At 46.3% G+C, this 27,562-nt stretch overlaps 5 protein-coding genes across 9 annotated transcripts; 1 reads left to right on the top strand and 4 right to left on the bottom strand.

Moving 5' to 3' along the window:
• Positions 1-7,056: 7,056 nt before the first annotated feature.
• On the bottom strand, positions 7,057-9,472 carry s100w (S100 calcium binding protein W). Its single transcript, XM_047016533.1, has 3 exons — positions 9,365-9,472; positions 8,395-8,537; positions 7,057-7,520 (listed from the first exon to the last, which is right to left on the bottom strand). Exons 2-3 carry the CDS (start codon positions 8,533-8,535, stop codon positions 7,320-7,322), a joined length of 342 nt encoding a protein of 113 aa, XP_046872489.1. The 5' UTR covers positions 8,536-8,537; positions 9,365-9,472; the 3' UTR covers positions 7,057-7,319.
• A 1,907-nt stretch (positions 9,473-11,379) lies between these two features.
• s100a10b (S100 calcium binding protein A10b) lies at positions 11,380-12,550 on the bottom strand. 2 transcript variants are annotated; one of them, XM_047016535.1, is made up of 3 exons: positions 12,443-12,550; positions 11,760-11,916; positions 11,380-11,645 (listed from the first exon to the last, which is right to left on the bottom strand). In XM_047016535.1, exons 2-3 carry the CDS (start codon positions 11,898-11,900, stop codon positions 11,484-11,486), a joined length of 303 nt encoding a protein of 100 aa, XP_046872491.1. In that variant the 5' UTR covers positions 11,901-11,916; positions 12,443-12,550; the 3' UTR covers positions 11,380-11,483. The 2 variants fall into 2 exon arrangements, with proteins under 2 accessions (XP_046872491.1, XP_046872492.1); XM_047016536.1 differs by having other exon boundaries at positions 11,760-11,902; positions 12,443-12,538.
• Positions 12,551-12,680: 130 nt separating this feature from the next.
• On the bottom strand, positions 12,681-14,867 carry krtcap2 (keratinocyte associated protein 2). The gene is made up of 5 exons (XM_047016532.1): positions 14,739-14,867; positions 13,967-14,121; positions 13,749-13,812; positions 13,542-13,608; positions 12,681-13,307 (listed from the first exon to the last, which is right to left on the bottom strand). The coding sequence occupies exons 1-5, from the start codon at positions 14,740-14,742 to the stop codon at positions 13,187-13,189; spliced, it is 411 nt and encodes a 136-aa protein (XP_046872488.1). The 5' UTR covers positions 14,743-14,867; the 3' UTR covers positions 12,681-13,186.
• Positions 14,868-14,936: 69 nt separating this feature from the next.
• tmem107l (transmembrane protein 107 like) lies at positions 14,937-17,062 on the bottom strand. 3 transcript variants are annotated; one of them, XM_047016528.1, is made up of 6 exons: positions 16,906-17,062; positions 16,488-16,645; positions 16,254-16,321; positions 16,055-16,155; positions 15,527-15,623; positions 14,937-15,374 (listed from the first exon to the last, which is right to left on the bottom strand). In XM_047016528.1, the coding sequence occupies exons 2-6, from the start codon at positions 16,572-16,574 to the stop codon at positions 15,305-15,307; spliced, it is 423 nt and encodes a 140-aa protein (XP_046872484.1). In that variant the 5' UTR covers positions 16,575-16,645; positions 16,906-17,062; the 3' UTR covers positions 14,937-15,304. The 3 variants fall into 3 exon arrangements, with proteins under 3 accessions (XP_046872484.1, XP_046872485.1, XP_046872483.1); XM_047016529.1 differs by lacking the exon at positions 15,527-15,623 and adding an exon at positions 15,694-15,790 and having other exon boundaries at positions 16,890-17,061; XM_047016527.1 differs by lacking the exon at positions 15,527-15,623 and adding an exon at positions 15,694-15,790 and having other exon boundaries at positions 16,906-17,060.
• Positions 17,063-18,528: 1,466 nt separating this feature from the next.
• trim46a (tripartite motif containing 46a) lies at positions 18,529-26,862 on the top strand. Of its 2 annotated transcripts, none has more exons than XM_047016531.1 (12): positions 18,529-18,782; positions 19,984-20,242; positions 20,502-20,652; positions 21,480-21,678; positions 21,853-21,999; positions 22,331-22,426; positions 22,641-22,894; positions 23,272-23,393; positions 23,494-23,826; positions 25,151-25,380; positions 25,465-25,532; positions 25,634-26,862. In XM_047016531.1, exons 1-12 carry the CDS (start codon positions 18,723-18,725, stop codon positions 26,040-26,042), a joined length of 2,328 nt encoding a protein of 775 aa, XP_046872487.1. In that variant the 5' UTR covers positions 18,529-18,722; the 3' UTR covers positions 26,043-26,862. The 2 variants fall into 2 exon arrangements, with proteins under 2 accessions (XP_046872487.1, XP_046872486.1); XM_047016530.1 differs by having other exon boundaries at positions 19,984-20,246; positions 20,467-20,652.
• The last annotated feature ends 700 nt before the right edge of the window (positions 26,863-27,562 follow it).

Below are 27,562 nucleotides of genomic sequence, written 5' to 3'. Positions count from 1 at the left end.
TCTTAAACCTTGTCTGTGTGTCTTCACAAACTGGTGCGTCTGCATTCTATAAACATTGACGTGAAAAGACAATTGAAACGTCTCCGAGGCTGATTACTTACTGTGTAAAGGGGAACACCCTGATCATGTGATCTTCCCTGCGAGCACCTTAGACCAGGGGGAAGCAGCAGGCCAACATGCAGGCCCACGCTCTCAGAGAATGTTGAAATGTTGAAACCTAAACACACAGTATGTGTTATTTGCATACTGTGTTAAGGAAGATTCTTTATTGCGCTACACCTTTATTGGGTCGTGTAGAACCATGTCTGGCTCCTCCCTACTTGAGTCAAGAACTTTCAACAGACTTGGTCCATTTGACCCAGTTGCACTATGATGTGTCTGTTGACAGATCCATTGATTTGCGATTTATGAAACCATCTTGGATCACCATGACAACGTGTTGAACAAACTCATGACATGTTAATTATACTGTATTCAGTATAAAATATGTAACTACATATGAATAATCATTTTGATCACAGATTTGATCAAATGTTATTGTTTCATCATAACCACAACAGAAAAATAATTTCTACTAATCTGAAGGGTTAAGTCTGGACTGTCAGTATAAAACACAATGCTCTGAGATACTTTAAGAATCTTTAAGAACCTTAAGAAAAATCAAATAAAGGATATATTTGGTTTTGTTTCCATTCAGGAAGGTGCTATATTTAGTAATAATAATAGCTCCATGTTTTCAGATGTTTTTCCTGGACGTTTTACCTGATTCTGTGACTTGTTTGTTTGGGTGTGACAGGTTATGGATTCCTGTAACTAATTATCTTAGGCTTGTCCCTGAAGGGGTAAATGTTGTTGCTGTGCAAAGCCATTTGAGAATATTTTTGATCTTATTCCTGTATGATATTATTTTTAGGGATACCTTGAACCCAGTTACTAGGGTTCTTGATTTGTTGGTTGGTCTGCTGAGAAATCCTTTTGGGTGCCCTGTCGCCCAATTACTGCCTATATTGCCTATCCCCAGAAATACCCTTGTGTGTGTGTGTGTGTGTGTGGGTGTGTGTGTGTGTGTACACACCAGGCTTCAGTATCGTATTCCACAAAGTGGACGTAGGGCACACACACATAAGCACAAGAACCTGAAAGATGGGATGCTTGGATCCTGATTGTTGTTTAACCAGGGAGTGGCAGGAGAACCTGTATAGAATCTAAACACATTCAATAATAAGGTGACCTGGTTTGCCGAGGCTGTCTTGGAGGCTGCAACAGCCAGTACAGTGTGGATGAACAAAGTTGAGAAGATTAACATTTGTTAAATAAGTGCTGAAACAGCAAGCCCTTTGTTAATATGAAGAGAATCTTCACTGGTTCTTTGTGACTGCAGATCTCTAACCCCTGAGAAAGAACCACACTCGTTTTATGGAATTACTTCAAAACCAGTAAAACCATTTGTTTGGGTGTGACAGGTTATGGATTCCTGTAACTAATTATCTTAGGCTTGTCCCTGAAGGGGTAAATGTTGTTGCTGTGCAAAGCCATTTGAGAATATTTTTGATCTTATTCCTGTATGATATTATTTTTAGGGATACCTTGAACCCAGTTACTAGGGTTCTTGATTTGTTGGTTGGTCTGCTGAGAAATCCTTTTGGGTGCCCTGTCGCCCAATTACTGCCTATATTGCCTATCCCCAGAAATACCCTTGTGTGTGTGTGTGTGGGTGTGTGTGTGTACACACCAGGCTTCAGTATCGTATTCCACAAAGTGGACGTAGGGCACACACACATAAGCACAAGAACCTGAAAGATGGGATGCTTGGATCCTGATTGTTGTTTAACCAGGGAGTGGCAGGAGAACCTGTATAGAATCTAAACACATTCAATAATAAGGTGACCTGGTTTGCCGAGGCTGTCTTGGAGGCTGCAACAGCCAGTACAGTGTGGATGAACAAAGTTGAGAAGATTAACATTTGTTAAATAAGTGCTGAAACAGAAAGCCCTTTGTTAATATGAAGAGAATCTTCACTGGTTCTTTGTGACTGCAGATCTCTAACCCCTGAGAAAGAACCACACTCGTTTTATGGAATTACTTCAAAACCAGTAAAACCAGTCAGATACTGCTATCAAACCCCCCACAACGCAGATGAAACATGGAAATATACATAGTGATTCACAAATGATCGTTTAAAATAGTAATGTGTTGGCTCCAGGTCCGGCCCAAGGCATAAGCGAACTAAGCAGCTGCTTAGGGCCCCCATGGCCACCGGAGGGCCCCCAAGAGCACATGAAATTACAGTTTAATGCACCGTGTTTCTTCGATTAAACGCTGCCCTCGATTAAACGCCCACACCAAAAATGAACATTGTGTAATAAACGCCGCCCCAGAAATACGGTAGGAGCAGCATGTCCTGAAATACCTAGTAGCAGCATGTCATTTTAATAAGCACTCTGTTGTGTTGCACTCGGGGTCCACTGCTAGCTAGCTTATGCATTTCAAATATCTAAACATAGCTACCTTACTTAGCAAATGACTCTAGCTAGAAGGGAATAGACATTAGATATATGAAAATAATTCACTAAAACTGTTAACAGAGTAAGACTTGGAGTGAGCTTCTGTGAGCCCGCTGCCCCAGATGGGACAGCACTCGAAGTGCTCTCTTCTCTTGCTCTCGTCTCTGAAGTCTCTGTTCTTCTGTTCACATAGACATACAAATCATTTTATATGCTTCAATACTGATGACAAATTTAACTTTTGACTGTGCTATGACGCACGTATCCAGGTATCGTGCATGTTTCCAAGTAATCTGCATTAAAACAGGCCTGGCCAACCCGCAGCTCCCGAGCCGCATGCGGCTCTTTACCTGGTCTCGTGCGGCTCTTACATTCATATCGAATTTTGTGTTTGTGTTTTTTTTATGTAGGCTGTGTGTTCAATGTTCATGTTGAGTTCAATATTTTAATCCTAAACAAATGCACGTCTAATTTCGCATGATCGCGTCTGTATTCATTCACTTTGTATCTAAAATAGACACACAAAACGTGTTTGGTGTGGACTAACATAAAACTCCACTCTTAGCTTAGAAGGAGGGAAAACGTTGTTGTTGAGTAAACAATTGGTGTCAAGTTCGCTCTGAAAATGGCAGGGGAAAAATGCTCAGCAAAACGCAAATATGAAGATGAACACGGGACTTTTTTAACAGATTGTGAGAGTTTATATTTTTTGTTGAACGTAATGGCCATTCTGCCTCATGCAATGCGTCATTAGCGCATTTCAAGGCTTCAAATCTTCAGCGCCACTTCAGCTCACTCCATGCTAACATAGACCAGGAATTTCCAAAAGGGACTTAATTTCGCAAGAACAAGGCAATCACTTTGAAAAGTCAGGCAGAAAAGCAGATACAGTTGTACAGTTGTTTGTTGTCACGTTAGTCTTATCTTCTCTTAAAGTAGGCTACACACGTTCCGCATTGTGACATCTCAGCCTCTTCATGGGTTGTATACGGTGGCCCTGAAGTGCAAATGACACCCCCTAATATGAGTACATCCCCCAAATGAAAATACTCCCCCCCAATACGAGTCAACTCCCCCCAAATCGGATGACTTGTTCACCTCCCCCCAAAAATGAAAATACTTCCCCCCAATACGAGTCAACTCCCCCCAAATCGGATGACTTGTTCACCTCCCCCCAATACAAAAACGCGCTCCCCCCCCCAATATGAGTCAACTCGCCCCAAATCGGATGACTTGTTCACCTCCCCCCAAAACAAAAACGCGCTCCCCCAAATGGAAAACGACATTACATTAACTCAAAAACACATTACATTAACTCTGAACGGAAAGGGTAGGTACTACACTTTAGCGCTGATTGGATGCAGTAGGCTAACTGACAAGAAATAATAAATTGATTGACAGAAGTACAAAATGCAATAGCTAGACAGAGTTACGTGCACTAGGACATTTATTTGGGTATCGAAGCATGTAGCATAGGCTATGTATGCAAAAGCATAAATTGCAGTGTTAAACGTAAACATCGATAGCCAAACAACTAGTCCACGTAACTCTGTCATTATCATGAAATTAATCGTTTTGATTTGAAGGAAAGAGGAAACATTAATGTTTACAATTCAGAGTCTCAATTCAATTCTTAGATCTGCTGTTAACGTTTCACAATATAAGTAGCCTAACCTATGCGCACGCTAAAAACGCAGTTGAAGGACTTTTCAGAAGAAAAAACTAATAGTCCACTACAAAAGAATGAAATGCCACAATGACAGAGTAACGTGGACCAGGATAGTTGTTTGGCTATCGATTTTTACATTTAACTCGAAATACTTTTGCCTAAGAAGCCTACTATTTGCTACATTCTTCGATAGCCAAACAAATGTTCTGGTGCACGCAACTCTGCCAGGCTATTGCATTTTGTACTTCTGTCGATCAATTTCTTATTTCTTGTTAGTTAGCCTACTGCATCCAGTCAGCGCTAAAGTGCAGTACCTACCCTTTCCGTTCAGAGTTAATGTAATGTGTTTTTGAGTTAATGTAATGTCGTTTTCCATTTGGGGGAGCGCGTTTTTGTATCGGGGGGAGGTGAACAAGTCATCCGATTTGGGGGGAGTTGACTCGTATTGGGGGGGGAGCGCGTTTTTGTATTGGGGGGAGGTGAACAAGTCATCCGATTTGGGGGGAGTTGACTCGTATTGGGGGGGAGTATTTTCATTTTTGGGGGGAGGTGAACAAGTCATCCGATTTGGGGGGAGTTGACTCGTATTGGGGGGGAGTATTTTCATTTGGGGGATGTACTCATATTAGGGGGTGTCATTTGCACTTCAGGGCCACCGTAGTTGTACCATGTGAGGGAGTATTCCCGTCCCAATCTTTTCCAAAAAGTTTTCTCAGATAGGCTACCGATAGCGGGGCGGGGGGCCCGTGCCGTAACGATACGCGTCAGCGAGGATGGGAGCAGGGCCGGAGTGATGGCATCACTAGACAAGGTTTTACCATTTGAAAAACGTCTATGTTTATTTTACATTTAGCTCAAAAAACTGTTTTGCGCTCAAATATTGGCCAAAAATGTTCGCTCGCGCGCTGTGCGCGCTCGCATTAAGTGTGGACGTCCCTATCTTTCATCACATCAAACCTATACGTCCTATGGGGCTAAGCCCAGAATGTTTACAACGTCTGGCTCTGCCTGATTAACACTGATCGTTAAGCAGTCTCAAAAATGGTATAAATATAAACAATAATACGATCCCTTTCTGTAATCATGATACCCCCCAGAAAAGTTCACTGCAACCCTAGTCAAAGCAGACTGCATCAGGCTCTGGTTTACAAAAAAAGTGGGACAGTTTTGGGCCTGAATCTCCTGGGCTGAAAACTGGCCCCACTCCGGCCCTGGTGACATGTACAGTAAATCTGTCTGAGCAGAGGTCTGTCTCTCTGTCTGTCTCTCTGTCTGTCTCTCTGTCTGTCTGTCTGTCTGTCTTCTGTCTGTCTGTCTGTCTGTCTGTCTGTCTGTCTCTCTTGTCTGTCTGTCTCTCTGTCTGTCTGTCTCTCTGTCTGTCTGTTTGTCTCTCTGTCTGTCTGTCTCTCTGTCTGTCTCTCTGTCTGTCTGTCTGTCTGTCTGTCTGTCTGTCTGTCTGTCTGTCTGTCTGTCTGTCTCTCTGTCTGTCTGTCTGTCTGTCTGTCTGTCTGTCTGTCTGTCTGTCTGTCTGTCTGTCTGTCTCTCTGTCTGTCTGTCTGTCTGTCTGTCTGTCTGTCTGTCTGTCTGTCTGTCTCTCTGTCTGTCTCTCTGTCTGTCTGTCTGTCTCTCTGTCTGTCTGTCTCTCTGTCTGTCTGTCTCTCTGTCTCTCTGTCTCTCTGTCTGTCTGTCTCTGTGTGTGTGAGAGAGAGAGTGAGTGAGGAAGGGATGGGGCGATGTTCACGTGTGCCTGTGACGTCTTAGTCTCTGACTGGTTGGCCTCGTGTGGCTTCCTCTATGCAGTTCTCTAACCACATCCTATGCAGGCAGTTTCTAAGAAGTCATACACAAACAGTGTCTAGCTGTCATACAGAGGCCTCCTGTCTGAAACTTTTCGCAAGACGTTTTAACACATATTATCTTAGATGCACATCAGCAAGCAGTTGCTAATTCACAACAAAATGGAAAAGAGTTCTAAAACATATTGCAAGCTTTTCCATACTGTCTCAATACACATATGGAAGCAAGTTCTAACACATACTATGCAGGGGTGTGTCCAGACATTTTTGATAGGGGTGGCACCAGGGGTGGCCCGCCTCTGACTGGGCATATAGCCAATCATATATTGGGGTGGCCAATCAGATTTCAGGGGTGGCCCGTGCCACCCTAGGCCACTCCCTGAACACGCCACTGATACTATGCAAATACACATTTAACTAGTAAGCATTTTCTGTTCATTATTTCTCCAAGGTGCATTCAAACGAAGGAGCCTTAAGGATCCTTTGACAAAACTAACACGTTAGTATGCTAGCGCAGACAGCCTAGAATACCATATTTCTTAGATTAAACGTGGCCCTCAAATAAATGCCGCCCTCGAATAAACGGCGCACCAAAAATGAACAATGTGTAATAAATTGAAGTTTAATCGAATAAATACCTTAAGGAACAGTGGGAAATACCCCAAAAACCCAGTCAATCGCCCCTTTAAGGCCACATAAAGGCCACATAAAGACTTGGGCCGGCCCTGGTTGGCTCCTTTGGTGACCAGAAACCAGCATCTCCTCTCCTGGCACAACACCCCCCCCTGTCTGAAACACCTGTTGGTTCTTTTATCTACTTTTATTTGTCCCTTGTCCTGCCTGTCCACTTATCTGTGTCTTTGTCCCTTGTCCTGCCCATCCACTTATCTGTCTCTCCGTCGCCAGCCCCCCAACACTTCATCAAACACTTCATCAAACCTAACTTGATTCAACACGTATTCGCTTCCCTGTCTAACTGTCTCGTTGTGACATGATATTGTCAATCAGATTGTTTCTAAATAATGGAACATATTTAAGGTTCACTTGATTCACCAGACAGATAACCATGAAAGATAAATGAAGACAATTTGTGAGTGTAGTTTTGTTTGTTTTATTTTAGTCTGTTAGCAATTGTATGATCCCTGATGCTACACGACCACATATTTAAATCAAACAACAGATACAGTTCATTTTAGTTTAAGTCATGACAAACTTGAGGTGCCATATACGGTTGATGTGTAAACTTGTGGTTGGCTGGTGCTGATGTAGATGCAGGTGTGAGTCCTCAGGAGACTTCCTGCTTCCTGTCTCAGGTGAAGCCCCAGTCTGGTCTGCTGTGTCATCTCCTTACTATTTGTCAGCTTTCTCCTTATCCCCCCTGCCCCCCCTACCCTCCTTATCCCTCTTGCCCCCCTTGCCATGCTTCTTCCGGAAGTAGCCCAGAGCCAGCATGGACACACAGCGGGAAAACTCCCTGAAGTTAATCTCTCCATCATGGTTCTTATCCATGACCTCCATAGCCTCCTTTATGTCCTCTGGGTCAATCTTTCCCTGTCAAACACACACGCGCATCATCAGACAGTATGTTGGTACATTTTACAAAATGCAATGTAAGTTGTTATCGAATATATGTAGTACTCTATGCCCAAAGTTTTGAACGTCCCAGTTGTGCTACTGCAGACATGCAGACATGCAGACATGCAGAGGTGCTACTGCAGACATGCAGACATGCAGACATGCAGACATGCAGCGGTGCTACTGCAGACATGCAGACATGCAGACATGCAGACATGCAGACATGCAGCGGTGCTACTGCAGACATGCAGACATGCAGACATGCAGAGGTGCTACTGCAGACATGCAGACATGCAGACATGCAGACATGCAGCGGTGCTACTGCAGACATGCAGACATGCAGACATGCAGACATGCAGACATGCAGACATGCAGACATGCAGACATGCAGCGGTGCTACTGCAGACATGCAGACATGCAGACATGCAGACATGCAGACATGCAGAGGTGCTACTGCAGACATGCAGACATGCAGAGGTGCTACTGCAGACATGCAGACATGCAGAGGTGCTATGCAGACATGCAGACATGCAGACATGCAGACATGCAGACATGCAGACATGCAGAGGTGCTACTGCAGACATGCAGACATGCAGAGGTGCTACTGCAGACATGCAGACATGCAGAGGTGCTACTGCAGACATGCAGACATGCAGAGGTGCTACTGCAGACATGCAGACATGCAGACATGTAGACATGCAGATATGCAGACATGCAGAGGTGCTACTGCAGACATGCAGACATGCAGACATGCAGAGGTGCTACTGCAGACATGTAGACATGCAGACATGCAGACATGCAGAGGTGCTACTGCAGACATGTAGACATGTAGACATGCAGCGGTGCTCACCTGGAACTCGGGGCTGGACATTTCCTTCTGCAGCAGTTCCTGCAGCTCACTAAAGCTGAGCTGACGTTTCTTGTCGTCCTGCCCCGCGTACTCCTCAAACACCTCCACGATGGACACCACAGCCTTCTCCATACGAGACATTGCTGGAGGGAGAAGATGGTTGAAGGGTAACACACAGGGGCTCCACTGAGGAGGGAGGGTCGTGTTCTCCCTAGCTACTGTTGCCACGCGTACAGAACCTGTGGAACAGCTCCTCAGGTCACGTCAGCAGAATTGTGAACTCTTTCAGATTTGCCACACAGACATGCCCGAAGCCCAGAAGGCCCGAGCTTCTTCGGTACGCAACTAAGTGCTTGGAGGATTCAATAGCACCACTCTAGTTGTTGCACTGTAGTTGAGGTCTTCCTCTGCCTGGTAGCTCAGATGTGGCTACTGTGTGCTGTGCCTGGTAAAAACACACAGCTCAATGACTCTGACTTCTGAATATGAACCAGAATGGGATTTATCGCCATGAAAGTTTGCACAGACACAGAATTTGCTTTGGCAGGAAGGTGCATACAGTTAAAACATATAGGAACCTTAAATTTAAATATGTGGACTATCTAGACTAAGGGTACATAAACTAGCAATACTAAGACCTCCAAAACACAGTTTGAACTTTTGATCATTGATCTTCTGCTGTACTTTGTACATGCACTCTGTGCATGTCACTTTGGTTACAAATGTCTGCTGGATGTCTAAAATGTCAGATGTTTGTTGAAGAAATAATAATGTGTTGTTAAAATGAACTGCACTGTACAAACAGTCATTGTTGACATAAAATGTCAGATTCCTCCACCTAACACATTTCATCCTTATCCTTATTCCTCCTACTCATCCCACACCACACATCCACCTTTCACCCTGCTCCCTTCATCCACCTTCCTCCCTGCTCCCTTGATCCGCCTTCCTCCACTCCATCGTCACTCACCTCAGACTCAGTAGTTACGGGATGACAGTAGAAGCCTGCGTGCGTCCCGGGTCGATGTGACAGGCCGAGGGGAAAGGCTCATCTTAAAGGGGAACACATCCCACCCCCAACAGGTTTGGGTGGGGCGGCTGGCATTTCAGAATCCCTATTCGTCTGTGTGTGTGTGGGTGGAACTGGAATGCTTCATTTTATATCATCAAAACTGTCATTTAGAAGGTCAGTGTGTTAAAACCCACACACACACACACACACACACACACACAGACAGACGAACAGGGATTCTGAAATACCATTTTAGATCAAAACTGTCATTAAGGTTGGTGTGTTAAAACGTTTGTATTATTTTAAATATTGCAGTCGGTGAGTGAAATACGTAATACGTAAACCTTTTCTGTGTTTTGTAAGCAAGCAATCACTGGTGTTTCTTCATTTGTCGAGTCTGAAGAAACTATGGAAGAAAGTGGAAAATTAGAGTGGAGATTCCAGATTCCATGCAGCTCTAAATATGGAGGGTCTGACTCATCACACATGCGTGTGTGTGTGTTTGTGTGTGTTTGTGTGTGTGTTTGTGTGTGTGTTTGTGTGTGTGTAATAGAGTTTGCATGTGTAGAACAGCACAAAGGGAACGCCTCTCATTCATCCAGCCAAACTTACATAACTCAAGGCAGCAAACAGCAACCTGATTAACCCTCCGTTGCATGGACACTGTAAAGCACTAAATGTGAGTCCTGTTCAGTACAACATCTGCAATACAGGACAAGAAAGACCTTCAGACATGAAGCTTGCACTGGATAATTGATTGCACGACACACATGACCTAACCAGGTCAAATAATTGGCAAATCTATCATATATTTTTATAACAAGAATGGCCATTTAGACTAGAGTGTGTTTCAAGTTAGCCACTACAATACATTTTCAGACTGAAATATAGTAATTGATGAAATAATACAACTTTTAAAGAACAAACGCTGTGCATTGTGGTCTGTTCAGTAGCTCGGATGAAGCTAAAGTTCATGACAGCCTCATTTGAGGGATCTTGGAACACGGCTCACTTTACCATGATGGCTCGCCTGGATGTGGTTAACAGCAACTCTGTACTGCTACACCTTGTGTTGGAACAGGCAGGGAACCTCCTGCTACTGAGGTGAGATCTTCTCAAACCAGAGTTGCTTCCCGTTCCAAACAGCCACCAGACACAAAAGAGCAAGACAGCTTTGTGGTTCCTCATACCACACTTATGGGTTTTACTGAAACCCTGTTTGACAACCACAGCTAAATAGATACATAAATCATGAATTTACACTGCAGATTATCTGTAAGAAAGTGAAGGACAGAAGGAATGTGTGAGAGTAGAGAGAAAAGATGAAAAAGCAAGACGTTAGACCATGACTGATTATTGAGCTCTCATGACATCAGGTGGTGAAAAAAGAGCACTGCACATTCATCTTGGGCGCTTCCTTTTATTACCTGAACACCGTACATCTGCTTGGTCTCATTACCTAAACACTGTCCATCTGCTTGGTCTCATTACCTGAACACTGTACATCTGCTTGGTCTCATTAGCTGAACACTGTACATCTGCTTGGTCTCATTACCTGAACACCGTACATCTGCTTGGTCTTGTTTGATTACAGATGGTAAACCCGTAACACACGCACACGGGAACAAACAGAAAACCTGCACAAACCCACATGGAACTGTGGACTGATAGTGACCAGACATGCTAAAGGTTTGAGCTGTTAAATGATTGGCGATGTCATCATCATTCCTGGATAAAGGTGACCTTGTGCCCTTGCAAGCCTGGATTGGAACCAGGTATATGTGTGTGTTTCGGTTCTTACTGTCTTACTTGTTTCATCTGTGGAGAATCTTCCTGGATTTAACCGAGAAAAAGGTGTTTTGGATAACAACAGCTGTGTCGCTTCGCTGAAAGGGTGTGCCCCGTTATCATTATCATCTGGCACTCCCAAATATGCACGCTGAGTGAGTACAAGCCGAAGAAACAGCAACACAAACAGGGCCAACGTTTATTAAAGCTTAACATTGTCAGTCTTTACTTAACAGAAAATGACTACCGAATGAAGCCAAATGAAGCACATCATGTCTCTCTGTCTCCATCACTTCTTAGCCAGTTTACTTATGTGGATCTGGAACAGGCGTTCGCAGGCGATAGACAGGCCGACCACGAGAGACACAAACTCCTGGAAGTCCACCAAGCCGTCGCTGTTCTGGTCCAGATCCTTCATGATCTTCTCCACAGCAGCCGGGTCCTTCTGGGACTGGGAGGGGGGGGGGGGGGGTCAACTCACCCATTTGGTTGACAGCAAGCAGATCTGTAGCTAAGCTAGTATCTGACACACATCCATTGTGGGCTGAAGGAAAGGAGGTCTGACCTTTAAGAAGGAGGACAGTTCAGTCTCCATCAGCAGTTTCAACTCCTTCTTGTTCAGAGTGTTGCTATCACCATCTTTGTCAGCATAGCAGTGGAACACCTTGATCAGGGACTCCATCGCTCCCTCCAACTCTGAAGGCATGTCTGCAGGTAGAGATCTTATGAGGAGGGGGAGAGAAAACAAACTGTGTTTGTATGACAGAACTCTCCCGTTGTGGACAAGTTACCATTGGAGACCAGATCACCGTGCACTTTAAGAGGATGGGTGTTGGTTGGCTCTACAGACAAATTCCTCCGTTATTTCATCATGGCACAATCTCCTTATCACATAGGCCAACTCCCACTCTCTCTTTGTCAAAAATAATCCTGTTTCTTGACGATGTCTGCTATGGCCAACACAGTATACACATACAGTCTACATCTATCTATCCTTTAATATTATCCAGTGAGATGCCTTCTGGTACATTTTGACACAATGTTTTTTAGAACATAAACTCTAAGGGACTGACGCGCACGAAGTTCGGTTGATTAAGTAAAAACACACAATAGGAAAGATTTCTCAAACTTTCGGTCAATGCGCGCACACACACTTAACTGATGTTAATACAGCCAACATTGTTCTTTCACGTTGCAGTTACTATTAAAGGTTTTCTGTTTGACGCAAAACGCGAAAGTTAAACTTACCAGACGAGCTAACTGCTTATGGGTTCGGATGGAGGAAATCGGTCAGGTGTAAGGGTTGGGGGAAGAACTTTTAAAGCAAGGAAAGGGGGAACGCCCTGAGAAGCATGCCTGCTCACGTTTGCGTGAGCGCTAATTTCGCGAAGCGTTTGTTGATACATGATGACTGATCGTTTTATATCGTTACATTTATTTTATGTAATAAACATTTACTTGCTAGAGACATTTCAAAAGACAAAGGTTTTTCCTCAAATTGTTTTAATTACAAATTCATCTTAACAAAAAAAAAATGCTGAAACATACCAAAACAATCACGCATGGATGACGTTTAAATCTATGTGCAACCAGAAGGGAAACAAGTGCTGGATAGAGGGAATGTAATAAACGCTAAATCCAACAACAGATTCTTTCCCTGCTATCCTCCCATTCTAGCTTCATCCTTCACGTGCTCAGTAAGCTGTGACTGGGAAAACAAGTCAAGGAAACAAACTATTCAAGACCCCTTTGCGGTTGCTTTTGGTCGTCAGTGACCATCTCTCAATTATCTGTCACTTCGCGACTGTAGTCCATAACAGCAGACTTCAGGAAGGGTTTAGAAAAGTGACATACTAAAGGACAGAGACTATTGGGCAAAATACATGACAGATAACTGGGATGTGACAGCACTGGTTACATTACAAATGTCCTCAATAATGATTGGTTTTCAAAAACGAATAATGTCGGATGAGAGCGTGCCAGATTTCTGGCTCAGTTCTTCCTTTTGCCTTTGCTGGTAGCTTTGGCAGGTGCTACCGCGGGAACAGCGGCCTGGTAGAGGGCGGCCGATACTTTGTTAATGTAGTAGATGGCGAAGAGAGAGAATATCAGACTGGAAAAGGAGGAGAATTTTTTTTTGTCAACACTAATAAGTTTAGTAACAACAGTACAACCATATTGTAACCCTTTAGTTCATAGCTTTTTTCTTCTTAATCACTTAATTGTACATCCCAGGTATGTGTAGACTTACCTCTGTGCCCGCCAGAAACCTACATAGACCCTGGTACAACTTTGCTCCTCACTGGAGTGATGAATTTTAGCGTGCTGTGATGCAGGAGGTACTTACCATGTTGTGACACACACTCGGTGCACCAGTCCAGAGGCAAACAGGGAGAGGCACAGGCACACCAGGACTACAGAGGACGTGAGAGAGACATGTTTGATGTAGGCTTCTACGACTGATCTAGACTGCACAACCAAACACTGTAAGAGTGCATTTCAGGTATATGTTGGCTAAATGTAGTAAGGTAGGGTCAGGATCTTTATAACTCACTTTCTGGGAATATCTTTGCCTGGAATCCCTTCCCGAAGATGAGATTTTCCAGGTTATTGAAGGCCTGGGGGTGAAGTTAAGGTGCTCAAGCAGATTACTGCTGGATTTCATTAAGATATTGAGTGCTAGGGTCCGTTTAGCACAGCACTACTTCAAAAGTCAAGTCTCTGAACTAGGTAGAACTGTTGAAAGCCTTTTAAACCTCGTGAAAAGGATACAGTGAGGGAGCAGATAAAGAGGACAGACCCCAGCAACCCCCCCAGGATGGTGAGCCATTCCGTGGAGCCCAACTGTCTGCTGAACATCTGCATCCCCGCGAACACCAACACCGATAGCAAGCTGGACAGCACCAGAGACGTGCCTGTGTTCACTGCTGTAGGGAGAGCAGAGTGACGTGAGACAGCCGGCGGATGGAAGCGTTGTGCAGATGGAGTATGGACAATCGAGAGAGAAAAAAATAGAGAGCTAGTCATGTCATGCATTTGGGTAGAAGTACTCGAATTCATATCCGTTACCGTTTCCATTTGTCTTCTACCACGAATAAGCCAACTGCATTAGGCTAGTAAAATATTCTACATATTTTTCACTGGATAACCTCAGCAAGTTTCATGTATTTAGTCTAGTAGTGTTACAACTTTTTTCATTGCTCTTGCGCCACGTCAGTGAGTGTACGCCCACTAATAGTTCCGGTTTATGTTTGCTCCTACATTTAGCTGGCGAATTTAAATTGACAATTTAGTATCTAAAACCAATACTGCCCTGGAATTACAATATGCAAGCAGTAACATGCTAACAATAAAATGTTAAGACACAATTACCTAGCTTGCTAGCAACTAGCTAGCTGTGCAGATTGAATGGGTTGTCCATACTATCGCTTGCTAACTAGTTAGCTGTGTGTGGCAGCAAGAAAAGCAATTGTCTTTGAGCCCTCATCGAGTATTCATAAATCAAATATATCACTTACAGATTCACTAGTTAAATGCTACTTACCCATTTCCAATTATTCAATCAAAGACGACTACTATGCTAATAATCTGGGCGTTTGGGGTGCAAGTTAGCTATCCTCTCAATGCACGGTTTCGCGTCTTCAGGAACTATCGGTACTAGTCTCGCTACCCGGACCACGAAAGTGACGCACCGCACAACTGGGACCAATCAGAAACGGCACACGCGATCAAACTCCTTGCGAACCGTCACACTTTAGTCTTTATTTGTATTAGTAAAAAAAATAAAAAAATAATCTGCAACACAACACGTTGATACAGCAACAGCCATCCACATCGTTCATCTTAGTCACACGGAACAGGAATGGGTGTTAGACAGTACAAACAGGGTTGACTGAGACTTTATGAAGATATATTTAGCCAGAAATGTCTCTACATCCAGTTGAACCCATGGCATTTTATTGAAGAACTCTGCCTCTGTATATAGTCGGCTCCTCCGTCGCACGCATCTGGTTTCCTTCCCAAATTTGGGTCATACTTCCAAGAGTTCCATAGTTGCATCTTCAATGCTACGCTCCTACGACACATTAAAAAGGTCTCTCCCAATGGCTGTTAAAGTGCCTTTTTCTTCAGTCCAAATACTGCAATGAAGAGGATGATTTCCACAAATGCTGGAAGAACACTGAGGGAATAAGATGTGAATAAGGATTAAGAATCGCATTGAACATACAGATATGGACATGACACATGGGGTGAATGCTGTTCTTCATAGTTGTCTCTGGAAACTGGCTCAGCCCTGTTCCACATAAAAAAGGAACCCGCACACACACCAACCTGCAGAGGGCAAAAATAACCCAGTAGGTCCAGCATTCCCACTTCTGGAACACAAAGAAAGACAGGCCCACAGAGGCGCTGCAGTGGGCAGCCAGGGCTGGGGAGGTCACGTGTCAGGGAAACACACTCGGTGGGATAAACACACATATTCACACGTGCACACTGACCTGCAGAAGGCAAAGATCCACCAGTAGATGTCACATTCCCACTGCTCAAACAGAAAGAACAGCAGAGCCACTGAGGCGCTAGCGTGAGCTGCGATGGCTACAGCAGGTCAGAGTGTGATGAAGACATAATAACATAGAGCGGGCTGGAGTCAGGGAATCACAACTAGCAATGAGAATATCCCCTCCCTAACACCTTACAGTCGTATTCATTCATAGTCTTATTTTAACTAGAAAGTATCCAATAGAAATGATTGGATCTGTATCTAGTCATGTTTCAAAATACTTCATCAGTATATTTCGCGTCACTTGTCTCCACAGTCACTTTGTTGTTTAAAATGTATTACTGGCTGTTTAAGGATACACAGGAGGCCTTGGCTGCCGTTAAACATGGAGACACCAGACAGGAAGCCAGCCAGCTCTACACCAAACAGGCCCAGGGTTACCGCCAGTGCCACCACCAATCTGAGAGACACACCGGTGCACAGAGCGTGTGTTATGATCACTCATTTCCACATATTTCTTGAATGCATGTATGATGTGTAAGTCCTGATGATTCTCACTTGGTGTCCTCGTTCTTATATTCTTCTTCTGTATACTCCAGAGGAAGACAGGCTAGGACATTGTTTTCCTGTAGGCAAACAACACTGAGTTGGATGGTTTGTCTCAAAAGAGAAAATTGATTAAATACATTGATGGAGTGGGAGTTCACAGGTGATGAAGATGTGGATGTGGGCAAGTGTTTGGCAATGGCAAATTCTTTATAAAAGATTAACTGTATCTTTATTTGCACATACCCGTGACCAGAAGATTGTGACAACGATAACGAGGTGAGCTATGAGCGTCAGGAATCGTGCTGGGACCAGACTGCTGATTGCAGACATTGCTTAGCTAGGTATTAGCTAGCTCTACTGTAGCTAGGTTGACTGTTTCCAGAAAGCTTAAGAATAATAACCTAGCAAGGGATAAGTTGAAGGTTATTGACAATATCATATATTTAAAAAGACAGACGCATTAATACACTGGACACCATAGCGTCCTTAGTTTTAGCTTACCACTAGCTACCGAAACATTAGCAACATACCCAATTTTGACTAGCAAACTAGATGACATTGATTAGGGATAGCTTTTTTACTTCTGGCTAAACTAGCATGTCATGTCGCTTATACTCTTCCTAAATAAATACATATTCGGCCTACATTGCGTGGTTCATACCGTTGTTCCTGTTGCTCAGTTCACTACAGTTAGCTCTACCCGTAACTGGCAAGCTAGCAAGCTAATATCAATATAAACATGCGCTCCGCTCTTCTCGTTGCGTGGTTCGTTGCTACAACATAATAGTGATGTGTCGTTCGTGAACGATTCGTTCATTTTGAACGAATCCTTATAAGGACTCGGGAGTAACGAGTCCTCTCAACGAGTGATTCGTTCATTTCCCGACTCGGTCTTTCTACGAGTCTTTGGATCATTTTTCACGTGACCTGCATAGGCTCTGTAGCTAGAGGAAACGAACGATTCGTTCCTTTCCCGACTCGGTCTTTCTACGAGTCTTTGGATCATTTTTCACGTGACCGGCATAGGCTCTGTAGCTAGAGGAAACGAACGATTCGTTCCTTTCCCGACTCGGTCTTTCTACGAGTCTTTGGATCATTTTTCACGTGACCTGCATAGGCTCTGTAGCTAGAGGAAACGAATGATTAGTTCCTTCCCCGACTCGGTCTTTCTACGAGTCTTTGGATCCTTTTTTCACGTGACCCGCATTGTATTTTTTAGTAGAGGAAACAGTTTCCTTATTCCCTTTCGCGTGGCCGCTGTTTTAGTAAGACGTGAATGAATGATATTCGCTCAAGTCATCATACTGACTGGTTTTGTTATTTTCACTTTACATTTACACTTACAGTTTAGTGCAGTGTAATTGTTTGACGTGATAATTAAATGCTAGTGTGATAATACATGACCAAATCATACAACCTCATGATACATTATTTTAATGCAGGAATTTATTTTGAAATAGTATTTGCTGGTGCACATGTCATGTACTAACCTACAGTGGACGTATAGGGGCTATACGTCCTTTGCAGTGGACGTATAGCCCCCAACCCCCCCCCCCCCCCCCCCCCCTGAAATGAACAAATGACTCGAAAAAAGATTCGTTCATTTTACTGAACGAGATTCAAAGAACCGAATCAGCAAAAAGAACCGAACTTCCCATCACTACAACATAATCCAAGCTGCATTAACGGTTGTTGGACAGTTTCTTGAACAACTATGAACAGACATTCACAAACAAGGATGGGTCTTGAATGCAACTTATTTCACATTCCTAACCCAATGTTGCCATCGCGTGGCCTAATAGTCATCTCCACGATGCTGGTCTAATAAGCAGACTGGCTGTTGATTGAATAAGCCAATAATGGTCAGAATAATTATGTGTGGTCAAATACATACAAATCAAAACTTTATGATAAAAAATATATAAAATGTGTTATTTACCATACATGCTAGAGAGCTTCATGTGTTTGATGATAATACAACTGATTAGATGTTAACTTGACCTGGATGCCATAGCGCCACTGTGTGATTATTTTAACTTGGTGAGAAGGTTTTAGCGTTTATGAGCTGATTTGGTGTGGAGAATTTTTTTCTAAAATTAAAAATAAAGCAAACAAAACCAATATGGCAGCACAGCTGCGGTGCTTGAAACCTCAAAACTACAAACAATCCAGTTCCCGGAAAGGAATTTTCCCTATCGCAGAAACCACCACGCATGCTCCCCCTCAGCAGATACACTGAACATCCGACCGTGGCGACCCCCTGTAGTCTTGTGTAGTGAGCGGATGGAGATGCGCAACATTGAAATTCGGTCAACTCAATTTGCCTTTCAAACCTGGTCTACAATGGACCAGTCAGTTATATAGTCTACATTTCCCCCCCGTCTTTTTCCCATCCTAATCCTTTACACCCAGGTGTTTCTTTCAAACCTTCATCCTCGACGAGGTATTGTCTGTAAACTGTAGATCAACATCAGCAGAATGGCAGAAGCGGAATTGCAAACCTTCACGTCGATTATGGACGCGCTGGTCCGCATCAGTGTGAGTATCAATCCTACATCTGATCATTTAACTACAGGCTTTAAGTGTTCAAATAATGCGATGGGACAATCGTAAAATTAGCTTTAACATAGGCTATATGGCTGTGTAGCCTATGTCGAAAATTGACCCACATGATACTGTGCCAGCGCCTATCCTGTCTATTTTGTGGTAGCCCAGGCTACCTAACCTCCTTCCTAATTCAGTCATGTGGCCATTTAATTTTAAATCTGCGTGTCTCGTGAGTGTTCACTTTGGCTTGAAGCCCATAATGACACCATTGTTTTTCAGCGTGGGATAAAAGAGACGCGAATTAAGGCCTTTGGCCTTTGCCGACTCGTTTAAACATCATGGTTCCTGAATAGTCCGTAGCCGTTGATACCATGTGAGACATACCTTAGCTTAAATGACATCCCTGTGTTTAATTACACTCAAATATAGGCTAGCACATAAAAAATTGCATCACGCTAACTTGGCACCGCGCGACGCATGATCAGACATCGATGCTCGTTGTCATAGAAACGGGATGTATTGGACCACGGTCTCCAGTTGTTGCGCGGTAGGCGTAACGAATAGGTGACATTTAAAGTGACCGGAGCAAAAGAAACTCGAAAAATAAGATATTAATAAAAAGCCATGTGTTGTTGCAATACTTTGTGTTAGCTTAACTGTTGTCTGAAACCAATGAAAACTGTGGATTTCTGTCTCAGACCCACACCATCTCTGTCATATGGGTAATGGTTAGAGCTAAGGGACCAGATGACCTCCACAACGACGACAGGTGTCATGACTCGAGTGTTGTACTTACTGAGCAGGGCATGGACCTAGATATAGTGTACAAATGACATGATGAAGCATGAGACTGTGGCCACAGCAGGAGAACTTTGTGGGTTTGTGATTCATGTAGGAGACTAGCTGTAGTTCCTAGTCAGCAACATGCTATTAATAAACACTAACCCATCTCTGCTGCCCTGTCCGTGCCCAACATTAATTCTTTACCAAGAACCCTCCCTTGCTCTCTCTCTCTCTCTCTCTCTCTCTCTCTCTCTCTCTCTCTCTCTCTCTCTCTCTCTCTCTCTCTCTCTCTCTCTCTCTCTCTCTCTCTCTCTCTCTCTCTCTCTCTTGCTGTGTCTCTCTCTCTCTCTTGCTGTCTCTCTCTCTGGAGAACCACTTCTACATGTCTCTCTCTCGCTCCTCGTCCCAGTCTAACATGAAGAGTATGGAGAAGGAGCTGTGCTGCCCGGTGTGTGATGAGATGGTGAAGCAGCCCATCATCCTGCCCTGCCAGCACAGTGTGTGTCTGCTGTGTGCTGCGGAGGTGCTGGTCCAGAGAGGCTACCCTCCCCCTGACCTGCCCCCAGAGCCCAACTCCCCGGCCTCCACCCCAAACACCCGCTCCCCCCGCCAGACCCGCCGACCCGCGCCCAGGACCCCCGACCGCCTGGAGCGCGTCCTCCGAGCAGGTGGATGGAGCGGGGGACAGAGCCAGGGTCCAGATGCTTGCTGTGTGGCAGGTGGAGGTTGCAGCACCCTAATGTGCAGTATGCCCAGCCGGAAGCATCCGGATCAGTTTGTTTCAGGATGACAGATATGACATCAGAATATGACATCATTATTAGCGTCCAGAGTCATTGTCTTACCCCAGATCCTTTCTGTCTGTCTCCCCCCCCCCCCCCCCCCCCCCCACGCCCCCCCCCCCCCACGGCCCTCCCCCTGCCCCAGGGTGTGGGACCTACCCTGGGCGACGCCGTAAGGACCCAGCCTCCCCCCCCATGCTGTTCCCCTGTCCGTCCTGCTGCAGAGATGTGGAGCTGGGGGAGCGAGGACTGACGGACTGCCTCCGCAACCTCACCCTGGAACGCATCGTGGAAAGGTACACACACACACCGCACACACATGGAGCTGCACACACACAGGCACAAATGCAAGTGCTTACACAGCCACACACGTGCACACTGACACAGCCACACACGTGCACCCTGACACAGCCACACACGTGCACACTGACACAGCCACACACGTGCACACTGACACAGCCACACACATGCACACTGACACGCTTGCCCTGTAAGTATTTGAGTAGCGATAGAGCAGGGCTTCACTACACACTGTTGATGAAAACAATGATTCTGCATCTGAAGAGAGACAGAGGGGTTAGTCAATACCACTTAATAAATTAGACAGAAAATCTATTCTTAGGAGGAAATGAAAATTGTGTTTTATTTGAGTTCTGTTAAAGAGGTGGGCTCCGGTATGAGAGACTTCAGTGCTGAAGAAAATGTTGAACATCAAACGATGTTTCTGGACAAGCGGACCCTCATCCCCTAAAGCAGAACCCCCTCCTGTGTCCTCTCCTTCTGTAGTTCTAATCTGGCCTCCCTCCCTCCCTCCCTCCCTCCCTAGGCAGTGTTTCTCTCTGTCAGTAAACCGTGACTGGGCATGTTTATCGCTCCCAATGCAGAAACTCGTCTCTGGGATCCAGGTCAGAAAGTCGACAAAAAAAAATCCCAACTGCTGAAAGCAAAGCAGGACAAAACCGACTGAATTGGAGCTCAGTTGATGTCCTTTCTTCATCTCTGGTTTCTCTCCTACACCATACACTCTGTAATGGTGGGCCTACCTACCTACCTGCCCCTCTGTCTGCCTGCCTGTCTGTCTGCCTGTCTGTGTGACTGCCTGTCTGCCTGCCCTCCCCGTCAGGTACAGACACACGGTGAGTCTGGGCAGTGTGGCCATCCTGTGCGGCTTCTGCAAACCTCCCCAGGCTCTGGAAGCCACCAAGGGCTGTGCCGACTGCAGGTCCAACTTCTGCAACGAGTGTTTCAAGCTCTACCACCCCTGGGGAACGCCCCGGGCCCAGCACGAGCACATCCTGCCCACCAACAACTTCAGGCCCAAGGTGTGTGTGGTTCTGCACGTGTGTGTGGTTCTGCTGGTGTGTGTGTGGTTCTGCACGTGTGTGTGGTTCTGCTTGTGTGTGTGTGGTTCCCCTGGCCCTGCACCTGTCCCCCCTGACCCCTGGCCCTGCACCTGTCCCCCCTGACCCCTTCCTGCTCCCTCCCTGCTCCCCCAGGTCCTCACCTGCCCTGACCATGAGCAGGAGCGCTTGCTGTGGTACTGTCGCTCCTGCCAGAAGCTGCTGTGCCAACTCTGCAAGCTCCGCCGTTCCCACCACGGCCACAAGATGGCGCCCATAGCACAGGCGTCCCAGGCGCTCAAGGTACCATCAGTAACAGTCAGCCAAGCTGGACAACAGTCTGTCATTCAGTCAGAGCAGAAGGAGGTGGTTCACTGTTTCCTCAGCAAAGGGAACTTTTGGAACTTGAACCTGACATAGTTAAAGTAGGTTAGATCAGTGTTTGGCTTCAGTAACCCTGGACTGGATTTAACTAGGTCACATTCATTTAGTTCGACTAGGCTTGGTGAAAGTACTCTAAATTAGACTAAAACTAGGAATGGTGATAATAAGAGCATGGATAGAGCTCCACAATCTGAAACAGGTCAGTTTCAGATGACGGTGTTGTCACCTATAGTTCTGTCCCAACTGACAGGACAAAATCATCAAGGAGCTCAACTACATTCTGACCAATCAGGAGACGGTCCAGTCTCAGATCAGCCAGCTGGAGAGTGCCATCACACAAATGGAGGTAAAGAGCCTCTCTCTCTTCATCACCTTCTGTCTGTCTTCAAGTCATCTAGCACCTGTACAGGTAGTAGCAGCTTCCCATCATGTCTCTCTCTGTCTCTCTCTCTCTCTCTCTCTGGCTCTGTATCTCTCTCTGGCTCTGTCTCTCTCTCTCTCTCTCTGGCTCTGTCTCTCTCTCTCTCTCTCTCTCTCTCTCTCTCTCTCTCTCTCTCCAGCTCAACAGTGCTGTAGTGCGAGAGCAGCTGTCCCAGTCTCTGAGGGAGTTGGGCTGTGCTGTGTCTGAGCGGCAGGGGGCCCTGGCCATGGCCCTGGAGGCGTCCAGGCTGAGGAAGGCCGAGGTCCTGGCCGCCCAGGTGATGGAGAAGAGGGGCCTGCTGGAGCACGCTGGCCTCATGGCCTACACTCAGGAGCTCCTCAAGGAGACCGACCAGCCCTGCTTCGTCCAGGCCGCTCGCGTCACCCACCACAGGTAAACAATCACCCACCACAGGTAAACAATCACCCACCACAGGTAAACAATCACCCATCACAGGTAAACAATCACCCACCACAGGTAAACAATCACCCACCACAGGTAAACAATCACCCACCACAGGTAAACAATCACCCACCACAGGTAAACAATCACCCACCACAGGTAAACAATCACCCATCACAGGTAAACAGCCATACTACACATAAATAACCACCCACTTTAAGTACAAAATCATCCTACACATGTAAACCACACGCCTAACAGCACACATGTTAACTCTCTCTCTCCCTTAAATCTCTCTCTCTTTAACTCTCTCTCCCTTTAACTCTCTCTCCCTTTAACTCTCTCTCCCTTTAACTCTCTTTCTCCAGGCTGGGGAAGGCTATAGAGCACTTGCAGTCGTTCTCTCTCTCTGCCGACCCCTCCTTCAGACACTTCCATCTGGACGCCACCAAAGAGCTGCAGCTCATCAGCGGCCTGGCGTACATACAGGGTGACTCCCAAGACACGGTCTACACTCGCCTGTGCTCTCATCACTTCCACTCTGGAAACAAGCTTCACTTTTGTTTCTTCTTTCTCTTCGTCCTCTCCAGCCCCATTGGCTCCTGTGATTGACACTCAGAAAACTCTGGCCTATGACCAGCTCTACCTCTGCTGGCGCCTCCCCCAGGACTCCGCCCCTGCCTGGCACTTCTCTGTGGAGTTCCAGAGGCAAATGGGATTGGCCGGGGCGGCCTGGGGGTCGGGGGTCAGGCCGTCGAACACACCAATGCCGTGGCAGCGTCTGGATGAGGTGGGCGGGACCAGTGCTGTGATTGACAGGCTGGAGATGGACTGTGTGTATGTGCTGCGGGTGAGAGGCTGCAACAAGGCGGGCTTTGGAGACTACAGTGAGGAGGTTTACCTCCACACACCACCTGCACCAGGTAACACACCTTCATGTATCTTGGTTTGGAATGCTGTCATGGCTTTCTCTAACTCATTTAGTCTCTCTTTTTCTTTCCATCTCTTCATCTTCGCAGCTTTTCTCTTCATTTCACTATTGTTTTGTGTCAGACCTGCTCTTTGGGTTTTGGGTTTCTGTTCTATCCTGCTTCTCTCTCTCTTTCTCCATCCCTCCTCCAGTTATCGATTCCTCCTCCATCCATTCACCTTTCCCCTTTCCATCCTACCCTCTCCTTCATCTGTCTCTTTGTTGCTTGCTCTCTCTCCCTCTCCATCTCTCTCTCTCCCACTCCCCCTCTCCCTCCCCCCCTCTCTCTCCCCTTCTCTCTCTCTCTCCCCCTCTCTCTCTCTCCCCTTCTCCCTCTCTCCCCTTCTCCCTCTCTCCCCCCTCTCTCTCTCCCCCTCTCTCTCTCTCCCCTTCTCTCTCTCTCCCCCTCTCTCTCTCTCCCCTTCTCCCTCTCCCCCCCTCTCTCTCTCCCTCCCTCCCTCATGCCATCCTGCTCCATGGTCCTCCCCTCCCATGCTAGTCCCGTGGCAGGATGGTTAGGGTTTACTGAAGGAGATGAGTTGATCAATTATTCACAAGTCCTTCTGAGAGTTCCAGTTGACCATGTTGATCAACTGATCTGACTGTTTCAGGCTGCATGTCTCTCTCATTCAGATATTTCTGGATCTCGTTCTCTGGTCGTGTGTTTGTGTGTAGCTGTTTTTCCTCTGCTAGTCCTCCTGATCCTCTGGATCTGTGTCAGATGCCCTCCTCTGTCTCTCCTGGAGGAAAGGTCCGCTGCCTCTCTGCCTCTGCCCTTCTTCTTCCTCCTCCTCTTCCCCTTCCTCTTCCTTCTCCTCTTCCCCTTCCTCTTCCCCTTCCTCTTCCTCTTCCTCTTCCTCTTCCTCCTCCTCTTCCTCTCTGTAACCTGGAGTGTGATCTGGAGCTACAGTACCCAAGCCTCCTCTTCTCCCACCAACTAAAGCCTCGTCACTCTCCTCGTCCTCCCTCTCTCTCTTCCTCCCTCCCTTCTCTCCTCTCTCTCTCTCTTCCTCTCTCCTGTCTCTCTCTCTCTCTCTTCCTCTCTCCTGTCTCTCTCTCTCTTCCTCTCTCCCTTCTCTCCTCCCTCTCTCTCTTCCTCCCTCCCTTCTCTCCTCTCTCTCTCTTCCTCTCTCCTGTCTCTCTCTCTCTCTTCCTCTCTCCTGTCTCTCTCTCTCTTCCTCTCTCCCTTCTCTCCTGTCTCTCTCTCTTCCTCTCTCCCTTCTCTCCTGTGTCTCTCTCTCCCTTCTCTCCCCTCCCTCCCTCCCTCCCTCTCCCAGTGTTGAGTTTTGCTCTGGACTCTCGCTGGGGCCTGCATGCTGACAGGTTGGCGCTGGGTAAAGGACAGACGTACGCTCGCAGTGTTCCTGGGCTGTCACTCTTACAGGCGGCTGACCGCGCCCTCACTTCCTGTCACCTGACCTCTGACCTGCTTGTGGCCGACAGGGCGGTCTCCCAGGGTAGACACTACTGGGCATGCTCAGTGGAGCCAGGCTCCTACCTGGTGAAGGTGAGGGACTGTTGTGTTTGTGTGTGTCCCTGTCCTCCCTACCTCTGCCCCTTGTCTTTCTCTCACTAGCTCTCTCTCTCTCAGGTGGGGGTGGGTCAGGAAGCTAAGCTGCAGGAATGGTTCCATCTCCCTCAGGATATGGCCAGCCCCAGGTGACAGAGTTACCTTGTTTACTGTTCGCACACCTCTGTTAGCAACAGTTCACGTCTTTACTGGAACTAACTAACTAACTAACTCACCTCCCTCCCTCCAGGTACGACCCAGACAGCGGTCATGACAGTGGGGCGGAGGATGCCCAGGATTCCTCCCCCCCCTTCTGCTTCATCACCATGGGGATGGGGAAAATCCTCCTGCCCCATGGACTGGCCAACTCCCACCACAATAACCACGGCAACCCTTCCAGCCCCCCCACCACCCCGCTGCCCCCCAGACTAGGAGTGTGTCTGGACTTTGAGAAAGGGCGGGTCACATTCTACGACGCCCACTCCCTGCGCGTCCTGTGGGAGGGGCATGTCGACTGCTCCGCCCCCGTGTGCCCGGCCTTCTGTTTCATTGGTGGAGGAGCTTTGCAACTCCAGGATCTCGTGGCCAATCGTAGCATAGAGGAGCCAGCACCCAGAAGGGTCACCATCCAATCACGTGCGACCAGTCTCGGGAACTGAAAAGACAGTCCATGGTTAAAGGTATAGTCCACCCAAATATCCAGGGGTTCTGATGTTTGCAGACCTCAGAACTGGTCCACCGTCTGCATGCATCACTCCCATGACAACCAGACACTCCAGAGAACCAGACATGTGAAGTGTGTGTGACTGTGACGGTGGGCTGACAGTCGTTGACACCGTAGCGTTCTGGCACTGCTGTTGTGCTGATAACGTTTCAGAAGTGGGATAACCCCACCCATAACCCCCCCACCTCCTCCTCTACACCTTTACACAGCCAGAGAGGTTGACCTAATACATTTGGAGGTGAAATGAGACTGAATGTGACAGATTTTGGCCAATGCCATAGCTGCATCTTCAGGTGTGTGAGTACCTCATTGGTTGATGTCATGGTCATAGGAATGGTACTGAAAGGTGAAATATTGTCCGCTCTCCCAATGTCTCATGTAAACCTTAACTGAGTTTTATGTTTGCTATGTGCTTGTAAATACAATCCGGATTTTACGTTAATTTCAGGTTCAACTCAAAAGATTGTCTATATTGTAAAAACACTGAAAGCAATGGCTTGGACTGTATTTTTGATATAGATAGTTTCTGATTGAATGTTTGCATGTGTGTGCGTGTGTGTGTGTGCGTGTGTGTGAGCTTGCGTGTGTGTGTTTGTGCGTGTGTGAGGCCAGGTGGGTTACATCATGCTTCACAGAGTTCTGGTTGTGATGATGTGGTTGTGATGATCATGCTATCTGCTCTGTCAGTCCTGAATGATCTTCATCCCTCCTTCGACTCTGGAGCATCTCCCTAGCCTGTTTTAGACTGCCGCGCTGGCAGAAGGTTTGTAATGCGTCACATGGGAATAAAACAAACCAAAAAAATGAACTGTTTTATTGAGGTTATAATTTGTCTAGCTTCTTCATACAAATAGTACATCTGATGATTATATGTTTATAATCATATTACACAGTAATATAATATAGAAATATGATGCAGGTTATATCATGTTATTGGCCACTGTACACCTGTTTCCTCCCAACCTGTGAGAGGCGCTAGTCCTACTACCTTGACTACTTTGGTGGTTGCCAGAGCAACAGAGTATTCCAGGAAGTGGAGTTGGTTATATAGCACAGTGGCCCTCTGCACCTTTTCACTGTGTTTACCTCCTGAGCACAGAGCCTCACTTCTCTCCTCACCTGATCAGGTAAGAGACACCAAGACCTGCTTGTCCTGTCTCAATACACTGGAGGCTTGGGTTACATCTGTTCCTTCTGTTGTTCATCGAACTGTTGAGCGCATTTTGTGATTTTACATACTGCGTATGTGTGTATGTTAGTGTGTGTGTGTCTGTGTGTTCCTATGTGTGTGTGTGTTACTATGTGTGTGTGTGTGTGTAAGAGACACGAGACTCATACCTTGGTGAGTGTAATTGTGTAAATTCCGTGGTTGAACTGGCCAAACAGGAGCAGCAGTGCATTTCTGCCGTCATCGCGCCCCAGCCTAGTGAAGTAAACAATACACACCTTTAATTA

Source organism: Hypomesus transpacificus, unplaced genomic scaffold (genome assembly GCF_021917145.1).
Source record: "Hypomesus transpacificus isolate Combined female unplaced genomic scaffold, fHypTra1 scaffold_396, whole genome shotgun sequence".
Classification (NCBI taxonomy): Eukaryota; Metazoa; Chordata; class Actinopteri; order Osmeriformes; family Osmeridae; genus Hypomesus; species Hypomesus transpacificus.
Note: the sequence above shows the minus strand (reverse complement) of the source record. Positions and strands in the feature narration are given on the sequence as shown.

Coding starts and splice junctions, on each gene's coding strand:
- s100w (XM_047016533.1), bottom strand. CDS start 8,535: ATGTCTCGTATGGAGAAGGCTGTGGTGTCCATCGTGGAGGTGTTTGAG. Junction 7,521..8,394: donor TGTCCAGCCCCGAGTTCCAG/GTGAGCACCGCT, acceptor TGTGTTTGACAG/GGAAAGATTGACCCAGAGGA.
- s100a10b (XM_047016535.1), bottom strand. CDS start 11,900: ATGCCTTCAGAGTTGGAGGGAGCGATGGAGTCCCTGATCAAGGTGTTC. Junction 11,646..11,759: donor AACTGTCCTCCTTCTTAAAG/GTCAGACCTCCT, acceptor CCCCCCTCCCAG/TCCCAGAAGGACCCGGCTGC.
- krtcap2 (XM_047016532.1), bottom strand. Junction 13,609..13,748: donor GGCAAAGATATTCCCAGAAA/GTGAGTTATAAA, acceptor CGTCCTCTGTAG/TCCTGGTGTGCCTGTGCCTC. Junction 13,308..13,541: donor CGAGTGTGTGTCACAACATG/GTAAGTACCTCC, acceptor CTCCTTTTCCAG/TCTGATATTCTCTCTCTTCG.
- tmem107l (XM_047016528.1), bottom strand. CDS start 16,574: ATGTCTGCAATCAGCAGTCTGGTCCCAGCACGATTCCTGACGCTCATA. Junction 16,322..16,487: donor TCACAATCTTCTGGTCACGG/GTATGTGCAAAT, acceptor GTTTGCCTACAG/GAAAACAATGTCCTAGCCTG. Junction 15,375..15,526: donor GTTATTTTTGCCCTCTGCAG/GTTGGTGTGTGT, acceptor TTATTCCCTCAG/TGTTCTTCCAGCATTTGTGG.
- trim46a (XM_047016530.1), top strand. CDS start 18,723: ATGGCAGAAGCGGAATTGCAAACCTTCACGTCGATTATGGACGCGCTG. Junction 20,247..20,466: donor CGCGTCCTCCGAGCAGGTGG/ATGGAGCGGGGG, acceptor CCCCCCCCCCAC/GCCCCCCCCCCCCCACGGCC. Junction 22,427..22,640: donor GTGCCATCACACAAATGGAG/GTAAAGAGCCTC, acceptor CTCTCTCTCCAG/CTCAACAGTGCTGTAGTGCG.